Raw genomic sequence first — 25512 nt, forward strand, 5'->3', positions numbered from 1 at the left:
AAAGTTTTGGGAAGATGGAATTATGAAGCTACCTGAAAAATGGCAGAAGGTAGTAGAATGAAACAGTGAATACGTTGTTCAATAAAGTTCTTGGTGAAAATGAAAAATGTGTCTTTTATTTTTACTTAAAACCCGAAAGAACGTTTTGGCCAACCCAATACTATTACTTCCTTTATCACCCTGCCGCATGCCAGATGCTCTACGATGATGGGGTATTCCTTACGAACAAAATTGTATTCACACATACATCACGTATACTTGTAGAAAATCTTTTGCATATCGCTTCCAAGATTTATTTCCAGGAAGTAGCACTAGGAACGCAACCCTCTGATTTTCCTTTTACCTTTGTGTTCTGTCCCTTCTGTAAAATGCTAAGTATTCGTTACTTTTAAAGCAAAACAAAAAACAAACAAAATTAACAACAATAACAAAAAAAATGACGTTGCTGCTGACCGTGGCATCCACAGGGAGGTGGTCTGTTAAAGCCGGAGGGCACCGCGTCCCGCCCCGGGGCGTGGGCCTTCCACTGGCCCGGGGTATCCCAACCTCGTTCTCAGGCCCTGGGGAGGGTAACCTAGGGAACTACCCTAGCACTGACATCTCCTCCCAGTAACCCTACACCGCACGTGGCTTTATCGTCCCCGCTCCCCAGCGGCAAAGCGGACGCTCGGAGTCATAAACTCAAGCGGCGAGCCAGCTGCACTGCTGGGACGCCCCGAGAGTGCGCAGCAGGTGAGGACACCAGGCGGGGCAGGGCCGCCGCGGAGCCTACCTGCGCTGGGCCTCGGGCCGCGGGCAGCCCTGGGGCTGCCGCTGCCGCTGCCGCTGCCGCCGCCGCCTACCCCTGCCCCCTTGCCGCCGCGCTCCCTCGGCCGCGCCCGTCCGCGGTCTCTCCGCGCCGGCCGCCGCCACAGCGCGCGGACCCAGCGGCCCCGCTCCCGCCCCGGAAGTGGTTGCGAGAAGCGCGGAGCACGCCGGGACGCTCGCGGGTCCCCCGAGCGCTGTGGAATTCGTCCGTCCCGCACCCGGACCTTCCGGTCAGCTCGCCCGGCTCGCTGTGTGATGTCGGCGGAAGCCAATGAGCAGGGGGGATTCGCCCTACCCCGCCCCGCCTCTGGCCAGGGAAACCAATCGTGTTTCAGGAGAGACAGGACGCGCCAAGTCCCGAAAGAAGAGCGGGGGGTGGGAGGGAGTTGGCAGTCCAGTAATGTAAGACTCTGCTGAGAGGGGATTCCGAAGGCGGCGATAGCCTCAGTAATTGCGCCGCGGCCCAAAAGGGAGAACACAACCGGAGGGACGCGCTAGAGCCTGTTTATATCCCTGTCGGGACCGCGCCAGGAGGGGAGGCTGAGGCCGAGGTGAACGGCCTCGGGCTTGCCGCAGCTGCGGAGATAAATGTTGGGAGTTGGACGAGGTGGGGGCTGGGGAAACGAGCTGGGGATCGGTGGGAGGACGCACGATGGGTTTCCTGTTTCCGACCTTTAGAATTTAAAAGCCTGACCCAGGAGGACTTTGGCGTCTAGTTGTCATAACAACCGGCTGACCGGCGGCAGGAGGGGGTCGGGGTCGGAGGTTTGGGCGGAGCTAACGGGCTGCAGCCAAGAAACGGACGTGGAGCCAGTCAGGATTCGGGGGGACCTGCTGTTTCGTGCAGCGTTTAGCGTAAACCTCGTCTGCTGGGTGAGCCAAGCTCCTCAACTTGGCGTTCAGGACCCTTCACGATCTTGTCCGTTTGCACCGTATATTTCAGGAACTGAAAACTTCTTCCCCCACATGTTGGGCACTTTTCACTCTTCTGAGCTCTTACGTGCTCTTCCCGCAGCCTGTAATGCCTTTTCCTCCCCTATTGCCTTGTCCTCCTGGAGAACTTAGAGTCTCTGGTAGTCCCCTTCACCCGGGTGATTCTGTTGCCCTCTGATCTGCCCTGCAGCCGGAGAATATCCCGTGATGTATATACCAGATATGTCCCCACTCTGCTGTTCCCAGGTCAGGTGCACCAAGCTCCTAACCCCACTCCTGTGAGCAAAGAAGAAGTAAGAAGCCCCCACTCACCTGCTGCTTTCCTGATGGGAACCAGGGCTGGGGCAGGAGTGTTCTTTTCCCATTTCATGGTTACAGAGGCCTCTCAGGCTTCAAGTATTCTCCAGACACTGGCTCTGAAGTACCATCGCCCCACATTTCTAAGCCCCCTTGACCCCTGAGGGACTGGGCCTTCTGTTAGACTCTGGGACGTGTTGCCTAAGTGCCTGGGTATAAGGGGTTGACTGTCAACTCCAAAAAAAGTGTCCGCGGGACTCCAAAATGTCTCTAGTCTGTTCCTTTGTAAGGGGGCAGTAAAGAGTAGTGGGGCTTGAAATCCCCTCTGACTTTGATACAAATTCTGTCTTTGTCTTTACTAATGATATAACCTCTCTGAGCCTATAAAATGTAGATAATAATAGTGTCTGTTGTATGGGATATACATAGTTTACAAATATCTGTATGTCATACACATGTATCATTCTGTATACCATCCATATACCTACACATCAAGTACATATATCATTATATATCAATACATATATCTATATATTATCATAAAATATCACTATGTACGTACATCTGCAGGCTCCATACTGCACTACACACACATACACACTTGTGCGCACACACACACACACACACACACACAATGCAGGGCACAGTGCCTGGCCCTCAGTAACAGGAACCTGCAGACTAGAAGGGAGAAGGGGTGGGTGGTCTCCCAATCTGTTTTCATCCCCCAAGGCAAGGGATGGTCTATGCTTTGAAAAGGCAGCCCCCTGAGCTCTTGACCCTTTGCTCCTGGACCCTCTCACCTCAGTCCATGTCCTCTGCAAGGTTCCTTGGATGATGGCACGCTGAGAAGCATCCCATGGCATCCCATGACAAAGATGTGGGGCCCTTACTGCCCAATCCCTGGGATGCCATCCTTGAGGCCGTCAAGGAGCAGCTCCCATCTCTGGACTCAGATTCCTCCTCGGTAAGCGAGCACCTTCTTCCTACATCTTCCTAGGCCCCCAATGCACTTTCTTCCCGTGACAAACATGATGCTGACCAAGGACCGCTTTGGAGCTTATCAGCTCAATGTCATGTAAGTGAAGCGCCAAGGTTCCCTGTTGCAGAGGACGGGGAGGGCCAGACTCTGCTCTTTCAGCTGTCACCTCACTGCTCTGTTCATTCAGTGCCAGGCACTAAGTGAGCACCTGCTGTACGCAAAGTCTTAGGGGTGGCAGGTACGTGCAGAACTGGGCGCCCTGGATCTCACCTTCACCAGGTGGTGCTGCCAAGCCCATTTCTAAGTCAGCGGCAGGAACCAGCCATGGCGAGTCCCTTCGGAAGAGAACTGGTCTTCCCAGACAGCTGGAGAGCAGAGGGGCAGGGAGGGTGGGTGGAAGCTGAGGCGCACCTGGCCCTGCCTGCTGCCATATAATCCAGAGAACTCTCATTTGTCCGCAGTCAAACTGCGAGGAAGAGGAGCTGATCATCTTCCAGCGAAATCAAACCGCCCTGATTCCAGACTTGTCAGAAGAACTGGCCAAAGACCCTGACGGGGCCTGGGTCACTTCCTCTGGGTCTCCTCCTGAGGTCTGTGGAATGCAGGATCCAGGGATCCACGAAGCCAGGACCCTTTAAGCACAATAGGGTGTGGGTGTGGGTCTGGGTGTCCATGGCCCTCGCTAGACTCTAACAGCAATGTGGGTCTAAAGAGGTTAAAGCCCTTGGTATAGCATCTCTGCACACCCAAGCCTTTCTCCAGGTATAACCCAAGGAGTTCAGACACCAAATATCTAATGGCCTTGTGCACGTCATGCTCCCAGGAGCCCAGAACACTTAGAGCTGGGGGGAGGTGGGGACTAGATTTTCTATCTGATTTTGCCCCCTGCTCTTACCTTTGACCCCTCACCACACACACACACACACACACACACACACACACACACACACACACACACACACACACACACACACACACACCTCCCAGCTGTCCTATTTCCACCTGAGCTGTCTGACCATTGTCACAATTTGTTGTCATAAATGCCTCCCTTAACCCAGCTGGCTTCAGCACTATCCGGCTTCTCACAAAATCCTGCCCTCCCTAAACATCTGTTGATTGAATAAGGGCAACAGTGGGGATTCAGAGGTAAGAGGTGCCCCTCACTGGGGAGGTGAGATGAATACAGAAAACAATTAGCAAGTGCCACAGAACGCTCAGTAATTATGTATCGTAGTTGCGGTCATTGCCAAATGTCAGAGGGAATTTTCCATCCTCTTGTCTCCCCATTTCCCAGGGTCCCAGGTAAGATCAAGAACTCTTAAATCTAAAGTTAATGTCTTGATGCTTAGTTAAAGCAGTGGAAGGAGATTTTATTCGGTAACTATTGACAGCAGGGGAAAGAGCTGAGCTCCGTCTGATTTGTGCAGAGGTGATGGGTGTTTCAAAGGAAGACTGAGGGAGGGGGTGAGGAGGGCTCAGTGGAGTCAGAAAAGTGAAAAATCACAAAGAGCCGGTCAGTGAAGCTGCAATTAGGCCAGGTGTGTCTGCTACCTGGCAGGTGTGGGAGGCAGGAGCCTATCCTCCCACAGAGAAGGGAGGCAGAGGCCCTGTCCTTCCTGATGAGTACATTTCAAGGGAATGGCTCTCAGGTCAGTGACAGATGCTTCTGGGTTGTAAGAGACACATATTCACAATTATAAGCCCTTTTTAGTAAGTGCTCTAAGAAAGGGAGGTCAGGGGCCTATCATCAGGTGTTGGCTAGAACAAATAGTAAATTCTGGCAGCATGGAGCTTTCTCAGGCAGGCATTTTAATGGGGCGCTGGGGTAATCCTAGGGGCACAGGCTTACGCTGCCAGAAGCCATGCTGGAGTTTGGTATTTGGACAGAGTGGGTACATGCCGAGACTCTGCAGTTCTGAGTGCAAGCACTGACACAGGGTCATCTTACAGAGCCAGGGCGTGTCCCCTCCCAGCACCATGACAGAAATCACCCACACCCTCAGCCATGCCTAGAAATATATCTGAAATAACCTCAAACAGGAGAATTGCCAGGGCTGCGAAGTCCCCTGATTAGTTCAGTTGGAACCATGTCCATGTCACTTTATTTTGTGTTTTCTTCATTTCTGCAATTACCTCGGCAACTCTTCTGGACAATTATTTTTTAACCTGGGATGGGAAAGTCTATACCAACTCACAGGGGTTGAGGCCGTGGGCTCACTCTGGAGACAAAGGGCCTGGGTCTCATCTTGTCCACCTCTAACTGCTGTGTGCCTGTTCACAATGGCCAAAAGCGGGGAACAACCTGAGTATCCATCAACAGACAGAATGGTTAAACACAATGAGGACCATCCATACAACAGAATATTATTCATCCATGAAAAGGAATGCAGTTCTAACACATGCCGCAACATGGGTGAAACTTGGAAACACTAAGCTAAATGGAAGGACACAAGAGACAAGTATTGTGTGATTCCACGCCTATGAAATATCTTGAACAGGCAAACCCACAGAGACAAGAAGTAGATGAGCGTTTACCAGGGGCTGGGGGAGGGGAGGTACAGAGTTTCTGTTCAGGGTGATGAAAAAGCTTTGTAAATAGCCAGTGGTGATGGCTGCACAACATTATGAATATACTCAATGCCACTGAACTGTACATTTAAAAATGGTTCACATGGCAGATTTTATGTTCTATACACATCTTACCACATGCAAAAACTCCCCAAGGTATGTTTTGAGGCTGCTAACCGAGGACGCTTGTTTCCCCCCTAGCCAGCTGTAGTGCCTGTGGAATCTGCCGGAGAACCCTGGGGAGAGTGGAACGCTGGGGCCCAGCCCCAGAAGTCAGCCTCTCTGGAAGGAAGGGCCCCTGGCAGGCCTTTGCAGAGCTGTGACGAGAGCAGCTCTCTTCTCAGGATGCCTGCAGAGACCCCCACGTGGCAGGATGACAATGGGCGCACAGCCTTCAACACCAGTACATCACAGAGTCCTTGCCAGGGGCCACAGGGAGAGGCCACTCTCTCCCCTCAGGAAGCAGGCCTGCAGACAGAGCCCCCAGGCGCTGCCTCATGGGCCCAGGAAGGCTCAGACTCTGCAAACCGCAGAGCCCTCCGGAGGGAGAGAAGGAAGATGATCAAGAAAGACATACTTCACAAAGTCACCTGGGATGCCCAGGACCCAGCCTACCAGGACCTGAGTGGAGTGAAGGAGACGCCCTGTGATGCTGCGGAAACGCTGCCGGAGGGGCCCCAGGGGGGACTGCCCTTGCTCTCCCTCCAGGTAGGCGTCCCCCTAGCCCAGCCTTCCCCGGGGCGATGGTCCTCCCCAGGCCAGCTCGAGGGCTGGCCCACTACGCCTGTCTTAGTCTCTTTGGGCCACGGTAACAAAAATCCCATAGACTGGGGGGCTTAAACAACAGAAATTCATTTTTCACAGTCTGGAGGCTGGAAGTCCAAGGTCAAGGCTCCATCACATTTGGTGTCTGGTGAGAGCATGCTTCCTGGTTCATTTGTAAGGGGTGAGGGAGCTCTCTGGGGTCTCCTTTTTAAGGGCACTAATCCCATTCATGAGAGTTCCACCCTCATGACTTAATCACCTCCAAATACCATCACATTGGGGGTTAGAATTTCAACACGTGAATTTGGAAGGACAAAGAGACTCAGTCTATAGCAACAACCTTAGGCCCATGGCACCAGGCCCACCATCAGGCAGGCAGTCCTACCTATCCGACAGACCATCCTCAGGTAGAGTTAAAGTGAACAAGGAAGAGCAAGGAGACCCCAGCCTTCTTTAAAAAAAGAAAAAAGAAAACCAATCCCAAGCATGATCATGAAGATATATGAGATAGGTAACAGATTTGACAAAGCATAATCTCAAAATGTTCAAGCCCTTGTTCTCATACAGATGGTGAGCCCCTGTATTTAGCTCATTAACAAGGGGACCAGCAGGATGACAAAGCCGGTTCAAAAAGATTATGAGAAACTGGGATTTTGTACATGGTGGGGTGGGGAGGGGGGAAGGAACGCGGAGATTAAATTGCTACATTAAGTACAATAGGTCAGCACCTACAGGGCAACAGAACTGGTACCTTTGGGGTTAGCTGCTCCAATGGACGGAAAAGAAAACCGTCACACTTCTCAGTTTTACGAAGTTGTCAAACAGGTGAGCCCTGGTCAACTGTGCACACCAGCCCTCCCCTAGAAAGATGGGTTCCTTGGAAGATGCTCCCACATGACACTGAAACATCACAAAACTCGTTTTTGCCTTACTTGATAAATTTTCTTAACAACTTAGAGAAAACTGGCATCAAGGTGTACATGGAGGTCACTTTCACCAATTCCATCCTATCAATTCCATTCTTTCCTTGAACCCCTTTATCTTCATTCCCCTATGGGGCTAGAAGGAGCTGCAAGGCCATACACAAGACACAGTAATTCCTGATTAACGTCTTCCCCCCTCATCACACCACTGCCTCCACACCCCTCTTCCAAGCCCTCCAGTCCTAGCACCTGCCTGGAACAATCTGTTTCTTAAAAGAGCAAAACGTTTTAACCTCCCAACATTCTAAACCTGCATGAACCTAAATAGTTTTAATACGACACTGAGTTTCCTCCGAGTCAGACAACGTCTTTGTGCCAGAAATAAAAGTATTGCGTAGGAAGGTGGGTGGCCTCACCAGCCTTCACGGAGGCAGCTCATTCTGCAACCCACACGGGGTGGGTGAGTGGGGGTGGGTGAGCGAGCTGCCTCATCTCAGCCCTGGTTTCTGCCCAAGACATCCCAGGACTGCCTGTGTGGGTCACGGCAGCTGTGAAATCTGGTGCTCCTGTCCCTGGCACCCCACAGCAGCCTCATAATCACCACTTTAATTATTTCAGCAACTTGAAGAGTGGGATTTGGATCAAGTCCTTCAGAGTCTGACAGGGCGAGAAGAGGACCCGGGAGATTGCGCTTCTGGAGCCGCGTGGTGGGCAGCGGACCGCCTCCAGGGCCGAGGTCTGAACTTGAGCGCTAGGGCCCAAGTGCATCCCCACAAGTGGCTCCTTCCAGGGCCTCCCAGTAAAATAGGGCAGTGGGCTGGGCACAGTCAGCCCAGCAGCTCACCACGTCTGCTGCGCCTCTCTGCTGCTCGGCCCTCGCTGTCCTGCACACCCAGGATGCAAGACTTTATCCACCCATCCATTCACTCACTGACATTCATTCATCCATTACATATGTGACTGCCTGCTATGTTCCTGGGGTGGACCAGGCCTTGGGGATACGAGAGGAAGCCCTTCAGACAGGGTCCCTGCCTTTTCTTCCCCCCCACCTCCTCGGACCTGCGTCTCTTTCTTTCTGGGAGCAAAGTAATCCTGCATTTGGTACCCCTTCAGCCCGCTCCTAAACAGAATCCTGTTTCCACTGCCTCCACGTTTACCAAACAAAGCCAGGGATGATTCCTTCATTGCACTTGTGGCCTCGCTCTGGGCAGTTTCGTAAAAAAGTTCCCTGTCCCCTCCTGGCCACTCTGGCCCACAAAGGTGAGTGGAGGCAGGTCTGAGGCAAAGGAGCTGCAGGGGTTCTGGCCTCCGGTTCCAGAGCAAAGGCTCCTTTGTAGCCAAGGGCCACTGGTGCTATTTTAAAAAGGATTTTGTTTGGAATTTAACCCCTTAGAGCAGGATATGGAGAAACTCACTCTCCTACAAGGTGGGGCAGGGCTGGGGGGCTGTAGTTGGTGCCCCCTTTTGGCGGGCAATGTGGCAGAATCTGTTCTCCATTTAAAGGCACATAAGCCTTTAATTAAGCTATTCATTCCACTTCTAAAGTCTGTCCTAAACACACCCTCACAGATGTTCATTGCAACATTGTTCATACTTGTGAAAAACTGGAAACAAACCACATTCAATATTCAGAAGGAGTCTAGCTAATCAGTCAACCAGAGAATTCTCTGCAGCTCAACAAATGGAATCTATCTATCTATTCATTTCTCTCAACACAGAAAAATGTAAAATATATTCAGTAAAAAAAAAAGTCTATAGAGGATGATCCCGTTGCTATTTAAAAAGAAAAAGCAAAGCAAATACGCAGAACTGTTATTGATGGTTCCCTCTGACAAGTGGGACCGGAGTGAGAACGTGGACTACACGGTTAACAGGACGTCACCCCTGCTTCCCGGGCTCACACACGGCTCCCTGCTCAAGAAGACAGCGCCCCTCGCCCTGCTGAGCTGGAGGGGGGCGACACAAAAGCTCTGAGCAGCAGAGGGTGGGCTGGGCCTCTGCTGGCCCCCAGCCCTTCTCCGAGCACAAGCCCAGGCATGTCCACACGAGGGGTCCTGAGGCTCAGGCTACTGTGAGTCAAAGGGGGCTGCATCCCCACTAAGCTGCCTCCCCCCTCCCCACAGACCATGCCAAGCCGAGCACCCAGGACAGGCTCATGGAACAACTCACGCTCCTGTGTGCCACGCAGTCCAGAGCCTTTTCCTCTGCCTGGAGGGTGCCTTCTGACACGCCCCAGGACATCAAGCCGCAGGAGGCCGGAAGCAGGTGGGACCACGCATGGCCCCTGTCCTCTCTAGAACTGGCTTCTCTCAGCATTTATTGGGCCTTGATTTATGGGTGGGGCACTTGATGTGTATTTCTCTTTCATCTCAAGAATATGATCAGGTAGGTGCTAACATTACCCCCATTTTACAAACAGGGAAACTGAGGCTCAGAGAGGTTGCCTTGCCCAGGACATAAGTGGCAGAGCTGGGACTCAAGCCCCAAAGCACCTGCTCTTTCCCCACCCCACGGGAATCCTCCTTTCACCATCCACACGGCCTCCCCAGAGGAGGACCCTGCCCCTCTGGCCACCATTGATTGGGCCAGCCCTGGGCATCTGACCCCAGCCAGGCCAGCTGTGGTGAGAAAGGCTGAAGCTGGGGTATGGGGTAGGCAGAGGTGGGGACAGGGCCCTGGGGTCCCTTAAGGCCCAGCTGTACCCCGACTCTTCCCACACTCTGGTTGTCCACCCTTTTTAGGAATCTGAAAGCCAGTAATTCCCTTTCTCGCCCGAGCTAGTTGGAGTGGGCGTCTGTCCCTGACAACCCGTGTCCAGTAGAAAGGACACTGCACTGTCCAGTCAGTGGCCACTGGCTACGTGTGGCTAGTGCAGCTGAGGAGCTGAATTTCTAATTTAAATTAGCTTAAATGTAAATTTAAATAGCTACTTCTGGCAAGTGTCTGCCATACTGGAAAGTGCAGATACAGAACAATTAATCATTGTGGCAAGTTCTATTGGACAGCGCTGGCCTAAATCTTGAGGGTTGTTCTCAGGACCTGCCTCAGTGTCCTGCACGGGGGCACCCAGCTGGTGGCAGGAAGCCACCCTGCACAGGTCACACAGTGATCACCGGGAAGTGACTCAGCCACCCCTCTCCTCTCACCCCAGATGCGCTTCCAAGGAGCTGGGCTTCCAGGCGCTGGCCATGGACACGCGGCTAAGGAGCCCAGCGGAGCCTCCCACCGTCTTCATTGACCTGCGGCCGACAAAGCCATCAGACCAGGGGCCCTCGGAAAGGTACAGGGAGCAGTGACAGCCCTGCCGCAAACCTGCTGCTTCGGGTTGCCACGTTGGCCTCAGGAGGAAGGGGGACTTGGACAGGCGGGTCCTGGGGGCACTGCTCACTTGAGAAGTGCTTTTAGCCAAGAACTGAGCTTGGCCCACAGTCCCACTGGGTCCCAGCAGCAGGCTCTCCCCGCAGGTTGGGAGGAAGCTGGGGCCAAGGGTTATCCTTTCCTGCCGGAGTCCTAAGCAGACTTAGCCTAGGCAGGGGTACCTGGCCCTGGCTGTGTCCCTCCACCACTTGCAGTGGCCCTTTGGTTTTGGCTGGCTGGGCTTTGGCTGGCCTGCCCATCCTCCTGCCCTGGGTCACCAGGGAGACCTGGGCGCTCCAAGTCCCTGGTGGGAACCACGCCTGGAGTGGACTGGTTATGTCCAGAGGAACCCACCTTTCCTGTCCCCGCAGCTGCAGCTCCAGCTCCAGCTCCAGCTCCCACTCCGGCTGCAGCTCCAGCTCCTCTGACAGCGAGGATGAGGGGGAAGAGGAGACAGCAGCTCGGCGAGACCAGCAGGGCCCAGCCAGGCTACGGTAACCACAAGGGGGCTCTCGCCGCCTGAGATGCTCACCTCGGCCTCAGCAGCAAGCCGCGGCCCGCATGTTAACATCGGTGCTTTCAGCTGTCTGGCACCCACAGGGCTAGCACAGGAGGGTGGGAGCGGGTCTGGGGGGCGGGTCTGGGAGGCGGGCAGGGGAGCCCAGCAACATCTGGCCTGGCCTGTTCTCCAGACATCCCCAAGGATGCTTAGCTTGGTCTTGAGAAGGGATTACGTTTTCTTTCTGAAAAATTGCCCCCCAACTTGATTTGCTCCCTACTAGTGACGGCAATAAAAGTGAAGAGAAAGTGAAGGGATGGAATAAAGTGATGGCTGTCAGCCAGAAATGAAAGGCTTGAGTCAATTAAGTGAAATGTCAAATTCAGGGAAGGTTCAGGTCTCTGACATGCGGAGGCCACCCCGTGGTCGTGGGGTGAGTTCGCATTATATGCTCTGGCAGTCTCCATCATTTTTGGAATTACAGAGCCTGAAGATCCCATCCTTTGGGAACGTCAGAGTCTAATGCAGCTTTTCCCCAAAGTGGCATGTAGCTAGGCATTATAGGATTAAAGAGGGAAACAAACTTGGGTTGAGAAGTGTCTCACAGGTTTCCTCCCAGAAGCTTTTAACATGCTGACACGCTCTGTGAATCGGCGAGGGCCGGAAGGCCGCAATCCTGACTTTTTAGTGTCTTGAGAGCCAGGCACACGCTCCGGAAGCGCTCTGGCTTTCCTCTGTATCCTGTTTCGGTGGCAAAGTATTGGGAGGTTGGCTCCACTGGGTGCTGACGGAGGTTGCTTCTCTTGTGTCACAGGGACTGCACGGGGAAGAGTCAGCTCCTCCAACAGCTCCGGGCCTTTCGGAAGGCATCGGCTCAGCCCAAGCTGCCAGCTGGCGAGGGTCCCGGAAGCCAGAAGGCTCAGGCCCCTGGAGATACGGCTGGATCCAGCCCCGGGGGGAAGCAACATGTAACACTCTGGGCTGAGAGACAGAGTGCCCAGGCCAGACCCCCAGGAGGAAGTCCCAGGGCCCTGGGGGACCCTCTTGGGCCAGGGACAGCCAGGGAGGCCCTGGTGCCTCCTCCAGGCCAATTGTAGATGCCTCCGGTAACGGATCTGAAAAGGTGAATAATCTGAGGTGAATAAATGGATAATCTGACTTTCCATCGACACCCAAGGCCCTAGTGGTCCCCTCGCTCCCCCGTCTCCATCAGAATGTGCCTTTGCAGCACAGGGACCCTCCAACTGAGGATCTGCTGCCAGCCCTCTGCTAGAATTCAGTCAGAACATCTTCATGCACTGAGAGCAAAGATGCCAGTGCAAACTTGTACGTGTAGCACGACAAATCAAATGGCCCCAAATCCTCTGAAAATGGACCAGAAGGAAACACCGCGAAGACAACAGTTTTGTTCTGATAGTGGGACTTCGAGGCTTTTTCACCTTTTTCCATTTCTGCGTTTTTTTCTCTTTAATGTGCATCTATTATTATTATTTCTTTTTAACCACAAAACTGAAGTAAAACTCCTTTAGAGAATTTCAGGGTTGAAAAGGTCTTGAAAAATTTAGCTTCATTTTCTGAGTCCTGGATGTTTGCTCTTTTGTGTTCCTAAATTAACACACCACCACACACACACACGGACCAACTGGACTTTTTGATAGAGGGGCAGATTGAAATTCGCTTTTTTTTTCTTCAACCAAGACACAAAGGCATGTACGTATATGTTTTAGGGTCCTTCCAAAGTAAAGGTGGATGGACTTTTAAATATAGATAGAATGTGAATGTTCTAACACCTGAAACTGTCTCCGTGGACAACCAGCAAGAGCTGGGGGCCGCAGGCAGCTCTGCCGTCTACTTTCCTAGAATTATCCCCCCGACCTCCCACCTCCGGCCCCGATGTTCAGAGTCCTTCCATAACTGTTGTTCTCAGCCCACCTGCTCCCAACAGGCTGAAGCCCTGATCTGCAGCACCTCTGTTCTCTCTCCAACTTGTTTCCAAGGTCTCAGAGTCTCAGCGCCCATCTGCCCTGTCTGCCAATGGGAAAAACAGAGCAATCACCTCGGGCTCCCCAGGCCATGGGATCAGGCAGCCCAGCAGGGTCCTTGGCATTTGGGCACATGTTCCAGCATTCACGGGTGGTTGGTGACACTGGCCTGGCTGGATCTGGCTGGATAGTACGTGCCCCGCAAGGTTAAAAACCATCCCTAAACTGGGCGGCCCCATTCTCCAGAGAATACACAGGACACAGCACAGGGGCCAGAAGGACTGACGTCATTTATTAAGGGAACAGAGAAGAGCAGGTCACACACCCTGGAACCTGGGTTGTGTGGAAAGGTAAAAATATGTCTAGCAATTGGATGGAACATTCCAGAACCCAGTGGTTTCAGAGCTGCCCCACAACTTTACTAATGACTAAAGCAAACAAGGCCTCTTACTGCTCCCCTCAGCCACTATGAGACCATGGATGTGAACAGATCAGAGAGGCACATCCACCTCAGAAATTCAAAGTGGGGCAACCAAGGCCGGCCTGCGTCCTGGGACACGGCCACTTGGGCCGGAACAAAGGTAGCCCTGGCACTCTACCCTGGGGACTTCCTGATGGGCTGGGGGAGGTTGAAAGATGGGATCTCGGGGAAGCATTCCCGCACCAGCCATCCATCCTACAGAACAGCCGTGGCTCTGCGAAGGTGACCCACAACCACTGTGATACTGGAAACCGCCCCCAACAGGCTACATTTTCAAAGTACAGCAAGGTTCAGGGGGGAAGACAGGAGACCAAGCCCAGGTAAGGCTGGGGTACATAAAGCTGCAAGAGACCACAGCCATTGAGGCTTCCCCCGAAGTGGGCAGAAAAGTGTCCCCCCAAATTCATACCCAGACTCTCAAAAGGTGACCTTACTTGGAAACAAGGTCTCTGCAGATGTAATTAGTTAAATCCAACAACTGCGTCCTTACAAGAGGAGATGACACATGGAGACACACACGGAAGAGGCCGTGGGGAGGCGAGGCAGAGTGACGTGGCCACGAGCCCAGGTGCACCAAGGACAGCTGGCAGCGCCAGGAGCCAGGAGTGCCCTGGGACAGATCCTCCATCAGAGCTGCAGGAAGGACCCAGCCCTGCAGACACCCTGATTTTAGACTCTGGCCTCCTGAACTGTGAGAGAATTCCTGCTGCTGTAAGCGGCCCTGCTGCTGTGGTCCTTTGTGTGGCTGCCCCAGACCCTAATACACCTGCAGGGCCCAGCTTCCTTCCTCGGCCTGGGCCCCCCAAATGTCCCACCGCGTGTCCTCATGCTGAGGCCTACGGGAGCAAACGGAGTCTGAAGATGCCTGAAGACCAGTCTCTGGCTCCGGGACAGAAACGACTCTGGCAGCTTCCCGAATTGTCAGGCTCGGGCCCCGGGGGCGTCCTGGAGCCTCTGGGGTCTGTGAAGCGGCTGCTCCCCGCCGTGCGTGCGCTGGTGCTTGCGGAGGTCGGTACCCCGGCGGAAGCCCCTGCCACAGGCCGGGCAGGTGTGGGGCTTCTCGCCTGTGTGCGTCCTGCGGTGCGCACTGAAGTGCGAGCTGTTGTTGAAGCGCTTCCCGCACTCGGTGCAGGCGTAGGGCCGCTCCCCGGTGTGTGTCCTGCGGTGGATGACCAGGCTGGAGCTCTGGCTGAAGCGCTTCCCGCACTGGGCGCAGGCGTAGGGCTTCTCGCCTGTGTGCACCCGCTGGTGCGTGCTGCAGTTGGAGCGGTCGCCGAAGCGCTTCCCGCATACCTGGCACTGGTAGGGTCGCTCCCCGGTGTGCGTGCGCTGGTGCTTTGTCAGGTGGGACGTCTTACTAAAGGCCTTGCCACACTCGGGGCACGTGTGCGGCTTCCGGACCCCAAGGGGCCCCCCTCTGTCCGGAGGCCGCTGGGGTCTGGTCGGACCGGGCCCCTGACCCGGACCCGGGAGCACCTGGCCCCACCGTGTTCTCATCGACGCGTCCGCCCTGGCATACTCTCCATCCTCAAACTGCCTCCCAAGCTCTGAGACAGAGAAAGCACAGTCGCTGAGGGCTCCACGGAGAGGGGGAGAGGGAAAAGGGGAGGCAGGGTGGGGCGGCCCCTGACACAGAGAAGTGCCTTCAAATTCCCCCTCCACACTCTCCGCAGGATGCATCAGTCAGAGCCTGATTCCGGGAACTAGAACCACAGGCAGACTCACAAGGCCGTGAGGTGGTACTGTGACAGTCCCATTTACACGAGGATGCTGAGGCCCACTGACCTGATGGGGGAAGGACAGGCCCTCCCAGCGCCGGGAACTGTCCCTGCCGAGGTGCTGTCCACCCCACACCCCCATGCAGCCCCCTCCTGCCTCCACACTGGCTTGTCCAGGAAGCCAGGCATGGGCTCGAGCTCACATCCACCTCATCTGTACAACTGAGACAGGATGGTACCAGACCCCTGGCCTTTGGTAAGAGTTTTTACAAAGGAACTGATTCTGGCAGTTCCTCCAACGGTCACAGAGTGACGTGACTGAGCAACTCCATCCCAGGTGTAGGCCCAAGAGAGTGAGTGCCGCTGGCTGGGTGACACTCAGGGCGTCCTGAGGACCCCATGCCCAGCCCCTCGTGTCTCCCTCGGGAGCGGCTTCCCTATGGTGCCTGCGTGCAGCGCCATGTCCCAGCTCAAGGTGGTAGGACTCTCTTGCTGCTCAAGCCCCAAACCTTTCTTAAAGCCACCTGTCTCCCTCACCTTTCCTTCAGGGCGGGTGAGCCTGCCTTTGTAAATGAAGTTTCATGGCCGCGCCCGTGTCTTTTCATACTGTGTGACTGCTTTTGTGGCTGCTTTTGTGCCAGGACAGCAGAGCTGAGGCATCACCAGGGAGACCATACGGTCCATAAAACCTGAACTATTTACTATCTGGCCCTTTTCAGAAAAAATCTGCCAACGCTTGCTCTAAGCCCTTGAGCCTGAACTCCACAAACACAGTCGCCGAGGTCTAAGCCCAGGAGAGGGGAGAATCTCATCTGGGACATCCGTCTCCTCCCAGACCCCCTCACCTGAGCCAGCACTGCCAGAGACTTCCCTCAGCCCCGAGGCCGCACAAGCTGGGTCCCGCAGGCCTTGCCCTCGCCCCTCCTGGGCAGTCAGACAGGGCCCAGGAGTGGGGAGTCCTGCTCATGGGGAAAGAGAAGAGAGGGTGTGAGTGTGGCCGGGACAGAACACAGGACTGCAACCTCCTCCTCGTGAGGGCAAAGGGGCATCCGGAGAACCTGCGGGGAAAAACTCCATGCCGCAACAGAGGTGGGGGGCGCTCTACTTCTGTGCAGACTGCTTCCTCAGAGAGAGAGGAAGTGAGGAAAAACAGGGCCCAAGGCTCTCCCCAGCTCTGGGAGGGAAACCAGATGCCCCGAGGGGTCAGAATTTCATCACAACAGAGATAAGTAGCCAAGAGTTACAACACACAGCAGGACAGAGCACAGAGCAGTGGGACAGCAACAGTGCACACAGCAAGCCAGTATTCGCGGCAATAGAAAGGTTTCATCTTCATTTGTTCTACAGACACTTAGTTTGGAATAAATGAAGATGTAAAAGAAAGTACGTGATCATTAATTTTCTGTGCCAAACTGGCCAGGCTACAGTGTTGTTGTTTGGTTAAATACCAGTCAATTTTTTTTTTTTTTTTTGGCTGCATTGGGTCTTCATTGCTGTTAGTGGGCTTTCTCTAGTTGAAGAGAGCAGGGGCTACTCTTCATTGCGGTGCGTGGGCTTCTCACCGCGGTGGCACGGGCTCTAGAGCGCAGGCTCAGTAGTTGTGCCGCATACGGGCTTAGTTGCTCCGCGGCATGTGGGATCTTCCCGGACCAGGGCTCAAACCTGTGTCCCCTGCATTGGCAGGCGGATTCTTAACCACTGCACCACCAGGGAAGCCCTCAATCAATTTTTTATCTTTATTTTTTGATCGCGCTGCACGGCTTCCCAGATCTTAGTTCCCTGACCAGGGATCAAACCCACACCCTCAGCAGTGAAAGCACAGAGTCCTAACCACTGGACCGCCAGGGAATTCCCTAAATACCAGTCTAGATGTTGCTGTGGAGGTTATTTTGTAGATGTAATTAACATCTACAATCAGGTGACTGTAAGGAGAGCAGATTACCCTCCACGCTGGGGGGTGGGCCCCACCAAATCAGTTGAAGGCCTTAAGAGAAAACTTGAGGTTTCCTGAAGAAGGAATTCTGCCTCGAGACGGCAGCCTAGAAATCCTGCCTGGGTTTCCAGCCAACTGGCTTGCTGTATGGATTTCAGACTTGCTAGCCTCCACAACTGTGAGAGCCAATTCCTTAAAATAAATCTCTCTCTACACACACATATCCTAATGGTTCTTTTCCTCTGGAGAACCCCAACTGATACAAAGCAGGATCTCAACTCCTTTAAAAAACATTTCAGGGAGTGAACAACTGTCAAAAGTGGCAGGATGAGCTGAGAAGGGACAGCGTGGGGTGGTGAGGAGAGGCCGTAGACAGGCAGGGCCTTGCCAAGAGCAGCTCTGCCCACGGGGGCCAAGGACGGCACAAAGGCTGAACTGACACTGGACAACCGTGTGGGTAAAGAGTGAAAGAAGGAACTCGGGACAGCTCTGGGCATCTGCCTGGGATGTGGGCAAGCAGCCACACTGCCCCCACTGCAGATGGGACACTGATGGGACACTAGCAACCTTGGCAGTGCAGGGCTGCCCAGCGCTAGGACTCACCAGGGAATGCCCCCGGCTCACTAAAGCAACCCCTGGGCACAAGGCCCACAAGTTCCTATTTTTAATATGCTGCCCAGTGATTCTCTGGCCACTAAAGTCTGAGACCTGCTGGAGCAGCTCCTGTAGGCGGGGGGAGCCAGGGAAGGTGCTGAGCAGGGAGGTGGCCTGGGCCTCGGGTCCTGGAGGCCAGCACACACCACAGCCAGCCCGAGAGAAGCAGCCACCCTCCCTGACACTCACCCACATCAGAGACACAAGCCGGTGTCTGACAGACAACAGCCAGGGTCTCCCTGCACATACCCTCATCCTCCAGCAGCATGTCGCAGCTGTGGTCCTGCTGAGCCAGGTCCAAGCACCCCCACTCCTCCTGGGACAGGTACACGGCCACGTCCTCCAAGGTCACCGGCACCTGCTGGAACGCAGCTCACTCAGAGCCTGGTGGGCTCACTGTCCCCTCCACTTGTGTGATGATGGCAGGTCCTGCTTACCTCCCCCTACTTCTTCCCCTCCCCAACCTTTCCCTTTCCGTATGTTGTTATGCACCCCTTCCTTCCAAGCTTGGCTCAGACACAGCTGGATCCTGCTCTTTGGGAGGACACCGTCACCACCAAGCTCTGCCCCAACTGCTGCAGGGCCAGAGACTGTGTGGACAGATGTGCTGCATGGAACATCTGGATCTGCTGAGATCCCAGCCACTGGGGCCCATGCTCCTTGAGGACACGAGTTAGCATGCCCTGCCTCAGCTCAAGCCAGCCCCAGGACCCAAATGGGGTGACCTGGGGACTTCAGAATGCCTCTAGGCCAGTGGTTCCCAAATCTAGCACCAGACTGACCCGGGAGCACGATTAACACCCAAGAAAACAATATCGAGAAAAGGCAAATCCACAGAGACAGAAAGACTGGTGACTGCCAGGGGGCTGAGGGAGGGGGAGGGGGGAGTGACTGCTAATGGGTGTGGGGTATTTTGGGGAGGTGATGAAAATGTTCTAAAATTGATTTGATTATGGTGATGACTGCACAACTCTGTAAATATATTAAACACTGTATACTTTAAATGAGAGAATTGTATGGTAAGTGCATTATATCTCAATAAAGCTGCAGTTGAAACAAACAAGCAAAGGAGATTCTGCTTCCAGGCCAGGGCTGGGGGAAAAATCTATTTTTACCCAGATGCCAAGAGATTTTAACATACAGCTGGGTTTGAAGTGACTGCCCTAACTCACCATTGAGACTCCAGGATCCTCCAGGGCACACCTAATACTCAGGTGGCATCTGAGAACAGGGAGGATTTCCCAGGAGGTGAAGATCCGTCTTGGAAACCCACAGACCTGACCACGCAAGAGAAGTGTCCCTGTAACAAGAGCACCGGACACACGGGGATGCTGCAGATCAGGAATGCCACTCACCTGGGACCAGGCTGAAAGGAAGGATGTGGCCAGTGCCGCCGTCTCCTGACACTGGGAGGCCGCTGGGCCTGGGGAAAGAGCACAGAGTCACCCACCCGTGCACATGGAGGTGAAGGCTGGACACGTCCAGCTGCTCCCCATCAACACTCACCCGGCCGGGAGCCTGCCCACCCCACAGGCACACAAGCCTGACCCCCTGCCACACTCCTTTCCTTTCCCTTCCCTTCCCCAGTGCAGGGCGTCTCTTTCCTCAAGAGGGGCAGCTACTCACCCGTCTTTGGCCAGAGCTGGGGGCCTCTTTTTGGTCTGTGGCTCAGCTGGGCTGGGGACTGCTGGCTGGAGTGCTGAGCCCCTTCCTCCAGAGACAGCTCTGCTGGCTGGGCCTCCACCTGGCATTTCAAGAACCACTCCCCTGTCCCGTGGGCCAGTGCGTCATCAGGGAGTACCTCCGGATCCTGCATACAGACAGAGATCTGCCCACTAGCTCCCAGAAGGTCAGGAGGAAACCCACAGGGTTCCCCATTCCTCCTGTCTCGGGCACCCTGGCCACCCTGTTGCCAGGCTCTGCCTTACCACCGGGCCACCTTGTCGTGTCTGATGGCCTCTGCGACCCTCCAAGCACCTCCCTCCAGTCAGACCCCAGGGAGAAGGCATGTGACCCAGGAAGAGGTCAGGCTCCCAACCTGGGGAAAGGGAGGCCTGCTCCACTCCTGAGACTCTGCGGTCTCTCCCCAACACACTGTGTTGCTGTCACCGTCACACTCTCACCCTTCCTTCCTTAGTGCTCCTGAAAGACCTGGGCCAGAAGGGCCCCAAATCAGGTCTCATTTTGGAAGCCTGAGTTACTGCACTTGCTACATTTTTTGAAATCATCTACAAACCCTCTGGAATCATCTATTTCCTAATTTCAGTGAAGGTGAATCAGAAAAACTTAGTCTCAGAGTTTACTGACGTCTGTAACAGTACTAGGGACAAGATACATCCCTGGGGAACTGAAACCAGCACCAGGGACCCTGTCTAAGGCTCAAAATTCCACACCTCTGAGAGGAGACAGTCCCCGGAGGTTACAGGGTGCCCAGTGACAGAGGAAAGCCATGACAGGAACCCCAAACGCCAAGGCTGGCAGGGCTGAGAAGGGCTCCTGGGTTCTTGTTGGCCACCACGAAGGCAGGATGTGCTTAATGCATTCAACTCACCTTATGGTCAAGTTTTTTGGGGGTTTTTTTTGGCGGGGAGGGTTGGGGGGGTCTATCCTGCCAGATGCAAAAGAACAGCACTGTGTGGCCAGTGACACTGCCACAGGGAGAAAGGTGACCTGCAGAATTTGCCAAATATCTAATCAGTAGGAATTAATCTGACCCAAGCAGGAGAAATCTGTAAAAGACTTCGCACTCCGCAGATGTGGTTAGAAGGAGCTGAGTTTGCTCTAGAGTGGCACTCTCTGTAGAATGATGGAAGTGCCCCATACCTGCACTGTCCTTGTCCAGGGCATAGCCACTGGCCATGTGTGATGACAGCCTTTGGAATGTGGTCAGTGTGACTTAAGAACTACATTTTAAATTTTATTTAATTTTAATTAAAAAAAACACACATGGCTAGTAGCTACTGTATTGAATGGCGCAGCCCCAGAGAGATTGAGGAACACCTGCGGGCTCTAACCAGGGCACCCACCAGCACCTGGTCTTTCTTCCCAGTGCTTCTCCTTCTTTGGGGATCTCTTCAACTCCCAAGGTCCTGCCTTAGAAGGTCTCCAAACTCTCTCCCATCAAAACCTGCATCTGGCCTACATTGGGATGGTGTTAACAAACCAATCCACACAGCTTAGAAAGGGCTAGCGGGGCTACAGTGGTTAATCAACGGGTGGACACACGCTGGCCAACGTTGAGAAACACTCTGCAGTTGCCTTCTTCAATTCAGTGTCTGGCCAGCCCCAGGTACTCCCAGTGACCGAGGCTGGCCACGGCTCCGGAGCCCAAGGAATCTACAAACACAGACCTCAGCAGCAGGGCCCCGTTTTCTCACCTCAGGGCTAAAATGCCCCCCACCTCACCCGCTGCCTTTGTTTCCTGGGCTCCCGCTGCAGCCCTTCCACGAGGACCACGGCCTCCTCACCGCTCTCTGGCTGCTGCTCCCGCACCCGGGCCTGGATCTCCCCTGGCAGCACCGTCAGGAACTGCTCCAGCACCAGCAGCTCCAGGATCTGCTCCTTGGTGCGCAGCTCAGGCCGCAGCCAGCGGCAGCAGAGCTCCCAGAGGCGGCTCAGGGCCTCCCGAGGTCCGGCCACCTCCTGGTAGCAGAAGAGCCGGAAAAGCTGGCGGAAGGTCTCAGGGCTAGGGTCTTCAATCTCCAGGGAGGGCTCCTCTTCCCAGCAGCAGTCCTCTTCCACCTTCACGATCAGGATCTCATCCTGCTCCAGGGGTGGCGGGTGCTGGAAGCCGGGAGAGGTCGCCATTGCTCCTGGTGGGCCTTGCTCCTTCTCTGGCCTGGAGCTCTCACCTGTCTCTCCCTATACCTCTGGCCAGACACTGGGGAAGATGTTTCCAGGGCTCTGTGGAGAGACAATAAAGTCATGCAGGGTGCAGCACTGGGGCTGGATAAGCGTCTGAAACCCATAAGGCCCTGCCCTAGCCCCAAGGCCAACGTGCCCTCACTGGCAGAAAGAAACAGTTAAAGTAAATCCAACTGTCTTTGCTACTAACCCTCTAATTCCCAGGAGAGGTACTTAATCTCTGGGTCTCAGTTCCTCATGTGAAGGAAGAAATGCTGACACCACCTACACACAGGTTGCTTAGAGAACTAAACGGGAAAATAGTTTATTTTAGCACAGTGCCTGGAACGCGGTCAGAGTTCTAGAAACGCTGAGTTTTCAATATTACAGTTGGCCATTTTTGGATGAGGTCCGTTTGGAAATATGATGAGAACCAGAGCCCCCTCTGCCCAGGAGGACGCAGATTCTGTCCCAATCTGACCCCCGATTTCGGGCTTCGGGAGCCTGAAGCCCATCCGCGGGCCCCACCAAATGGATGGTCACCAAGGCCTCTCCAACTCCAGGGTCTTGTGAGGGTCAGGATTCCCCGGCTGGGCTGCTCTCCCGTCTCGTCCCCTCAGCTGGAGGAAAAGCGGTGACCGAGGCCGGGCACAAACTAGGCTCCGGCGGGCGAGGGCCGCGGAAAGAAGCTCGAGCTGGGACCCTGCGCCCGCGCCCGCACTCACCGGCAGCGCTGAGACTCGTGGGGGGGTTCGGGGCAGGCCCGGAGCGGCAGGTTGGGACGGGAGCGGGACAGTGGACGTGGAGGGCTCGGCGGGCCAGAAGCGAGGACCAAAACCCTTAGAACGCAGAAGCGGGACAGTCAGCGGCAACCACAGGCTGAGCCGGCGTCGAGCTCGAGAACGAGGCCGCGTGGGCGTCCCACTAGAAGCATTGTGGGTAATGTAGTCCTCGCACCTTTGGCCGGCTGTGGAGAGTGAGAAGGGCCTGGGTAGGCGGGTCCATGGGAGCCATTGTGGGTAACTACTCACATTGTGGGTCCTCGTACTACTGGTTGAACCGACTGTCAGGCATAGAAACGAGATACGTAGCGAGTCTGCGAGATGCACTGTGGGTAACGTAGTCATCCCCTGGCTGAGCCGCGGCCCGGGGTAGATGGGTCCTGGGAGGAGTTGCAGGAGACGGTTGTTCCTTCAACTTCAGTGCGCATGCGCGAGGCTCCGCAGTTTCTGGGCTTTTCTCCCTGTTTCTCTTCCATCCACCCTCCCAGGCCTGAGGAACTCCACGGTGGAAGGGACCCTGGAAATTTACTTTTTTACTTACATAGTACTATGTATGTGCCAGGCTCTGTTCTAAGCGATTTGCAATTATTAAATCAGTTCATCTTTGAAACAAAGGGGGTACTATTATCCCTATTTTATAGGTGAGGAAACCGAGGTGCAGAGAGGTTCAATGACCTGCCCAAGGTCACAAACACCCAGTAAGTGCAGAACTGGGGTGAGGTTGGAACCCAGGTGTCTGTCTTGGTCCAATTTTAGAGACTGGAAAATGAAGACTCACAAAGTTCTTGCTGGGTGCATCTTCGTTATCAATTGCTTATTTCTTCATTTGTTAATTTGATCAACAAATATGTATTTATTGGGCTCTGCTTTGTGCCAAGCAGGCACGATGAGCAGGAGGTGAACTGGACAGTCAGTCCTTGGTGTCCCTGTGGAGCCTGGGGGAGGGAGGTGTAGGCAGGTAGGGAGGTCTGAGCAGGAAGAGGGTCATGGTGAGAGCTGTGTGCCTAGTGGTGAGAGCTCCATAAACATCATCACTAACAACCAGACAACCCCTGAGTTTTTCAGCTTTGGCATCCTCAGGCCTAGCGCCTCAATCAACCCTCCCACCGGCTTCTTTCTTTCCTTCCATTTCTACTCTTCATTCTCTCTCGCATCCCACTTTTCCCCCTACATCCAATATCCAGTTTTTCTTGTGAGCACACAGGCAGAACAAGAAACCGGGCTGCCCACCACTGTTCTGGAGACACCCCCACACACACACCCCCGGTGGAAGGCAGGACCTTTTTAAGGGAAGATGCCAGATTTCAGGACAGCCTTGTGGTGGGGCTTGAGGAAAGGCAGGACCACATATGCCTCATTTTTGCCTTATAATCTTGGGCTGCTGTGCAATGCTGTGAAATCTCTCCTTGGAACCTGTGTTTTGGGTCCATTATTAAATTTTAGACAGACAAGAGGATACATCAGTTAACGGGTCAGGAGAGCCGGGATCTTAGAGGGAACCAAGGTGCGGAGCCATTCAGAGCACTGGCACTCAAGCCAAACACAAGAAGCCTGCCATTCCATCGTCCTCAGGAGGAGGGCGTGGAAAGGGGTAATTTGAAGAAGTCACAGATGGGTATGTAGTGGGGGAGGAAGAAGAGAGATAGACAGAAGTGGAAGAGGGAAAAGGAGGAAAACAGAAGAGACACTCTCGGCTCCGTCTGGAGGGGCAGACAGGTGTGGGGACATCAGCATTTTCAAAGCTGCCGCACAACTTCCTGTTTCTAACTGCCTCCTGGTTAGCGGTGGGGCCCTGGCCTTGCGACTCTTATCATCTCCTCGGGGCCAGATATACACAAGTTAGCAAGTCCATGAAGTGACCAAGGCCTGACTAACGTAGTCCTGGCCCTCTCCTCTCTGGGCAGTTTTCAGTGAGTAGAGCCAACAGAGATTTAAAGGTTAAACTTCTACTTTGCCCAGGATTTCTTTCTTAATTCTGTTTTGAGGGGGACACAGACATTCAGTCCATAACCAGCATACACCAGGATGAATTTGGGCCTACCCTGACGTACACCCAAACCAGTGCTTCAGAACCACCACTTACTAACTGGGTAAGCCTTACCTTTGCCTCGTCTGTAAAATGGGGATTGTCATAGCTCCAACTTCTGAGAGCTGACAGACAGGCTTCGATGAGATTATGTTTGTAAAGGACCTATGATGATGTCTAGCACGTAACAGATGCTCCATAAACATCAGCTCATGACCTGTAACCACACTGGGATGAAGTCTGCAGGCCTCAAGATTTGTGGATCTTGGATGCCTGGGCCCGTGAAGTTTCTGTAAGAGGTCCACAACTCATTCAGGTGCCAAGCATCGTTTACAGTCTGAATTAAAAGTATTTACAGTTATATATATATATATATATGTATAATCACATGCCACTGTTTATTCTTATAAATGTAGCTTGTTTTCATAGCATTTATGGAGTTTACAAAACAGTTCGAGTTAAAATGGCAGCCTCACACTCACAGAAGTTGGCAAACAACTGAGAGGCACACGTAGATCCTCCTCTGAAGACAGAGGGGAAGATCATCTCCAGGCTGATGGTACATAATCCATAATCACATACTGGGTGTTGGTTCAGCTCACAGTTACTCTTATGACTTAATTATGGCTGGGAAGAGATGGTCTACCATCAAGCACTTTACAAGTGTGGGCCATCTTTGGTAGCAATTTCCCAAAGTCCAAATGACTGAGAACCAACAATTCAGTACAAGTCAAACAGTTTAGCTAATTTGACTAAATTATCTAGAAGAGTCATCAGAGAACTACAGTTTTCAAAACCTGATATGTAATGGGTGCTTTTTACACTTTTTCTAAGGCCTTTGTGAGCTAACAATAAAAGCTAATGTTTTTTAAGTACTTCCTAGGTCCATGGTGCTTGTGTTTTTACTGTGCTACTTAAATCCTCACAATGACAATCGTGTAGATATCATTATGATGCACGTTTTA

At 53.7% G+C, this 25512-nt stretch overlaps 3 protein-coding genes across 22 annotated transcripts in view; 1 reads left to right on the plus strand and 2 right to left on the minus strand.

The window, feature by feature from the left end:
* Positions 1 to 918, minus strand: part of ANKS3 (ankyrin repeat and sterile alpha motif domain containing 3) — a 29072-nt gene extending 28154 nt beyond the window's left edge. For 4 of the 5 annotated variants that reach the window (XM_082362104.1, XM_082362103.1, XM_082362101.1 and 1 more), the window contains exon 1: positions 773 to 918. The gene's annotated coding sequence lies outside the window, so the exon portion shown is untranslated. Of the gene's footprint in view, positions 1 to 453; positions 601 to 772 lie in introns of those variants that run through there. The other variant, XM_082362102.1, reaches the window with a different exon arrangement.
* On the plus strand, positions 667 to 13266 carry DNAAF8 (dynein axonemal assembly factor 8). Of its 13 annotated transcripts, none has more exons than XM_082362147.1 (10): positions 938 to 1680; positions 1931 to 2033; positions 2860 to 3001; positions 3478 to 3606; positions 5786 to 6292; positions 7891 to 8008; positions 9396 to 9537; positions 10424 to 10552; positions 11001 to 11123; positions 11943 to 13109. In XM_082362147.1, exons 3-10 carry the CDS (start codon positions 2894 to 2896, stop codon positions 12223 to 12225), a joined length of 1539 nt encoding a protein of 512 aa, XP_082218273.1. In that variant the 5' UTR covers positions 938 to 1680; positions 1931 to 2033; positions 2860 to 2893; the 3' UTR covers positions 12226 to 13109. The 13 variants fall into 13 exon arrangements, with proteins under 13 accessions (XP_082218266.1, XP_082218267.1, XP_082218268.1 ...); XM_082362149.1 differs by having other exon boundaries at positions 938 to 1358; XM_082362140.1 differs by lacking the exons at positions 938 to 1680; positions 1931 to 2033 and adding an exon at positions 667 to 732.
* Positions 13267 to 13376: 110 nt separating this feature from the next.
* Positions 13377 to 24898, minus strand: ZNF500 (zinc finger protein 500). Of its 4 annotated transcripts, none has more exons than XM_082362152.1 (7): positions 22465 to 24884; positions 21302 to 21799; positions 19523 to 19706; positions 19252 to 19319; positions 18146 to 18254; positions 16155 to 16268; positions 13377 to 15138 (listed from the first exon to the last, which is right to left on the minus strand). In XM_082362152.1, exons 2-7 carry the CDS (start codon positions 21701 to 21703, stop codon positions 14513 to 14515), a joined length of 1503 nt encoding a protein of 500 aa, XP_082218278.1. In that variant the 5' UTR covers positions 21704 to 21799; positions 22465 to 24884; the 3' UTR covers positions 13377 to 14512. The 4 variants fall into 4 exon arrangements, with proteins under 4 accessions (XP_082218278.1, XP_082218277.1, XP_082218279.1 ...); XM_082362151.1 differs by having other exon boundaries at positions 18146 to 18257; XM_082362153.1 differs by lacking the exon at positions 16155 to 16268 and having other exon boundaries at positions 18146 to 18257; positions 22465 to 24898.
* Between the last annotated feature and the right edge of the window lie 614 nt (positions 24899 to 25512).

This window comes from Balaenoptera borealis (assembly GCF_965194805.1).
Source record: "Balaenoptera borealis genome assembly, chromosome: 16".
NCBI lineage: Eukaryota > Metazoa > Chordata > Mammalia > Artiodactyla > Balaenopteridae > Balaenoptera > Balaenoptera borealis.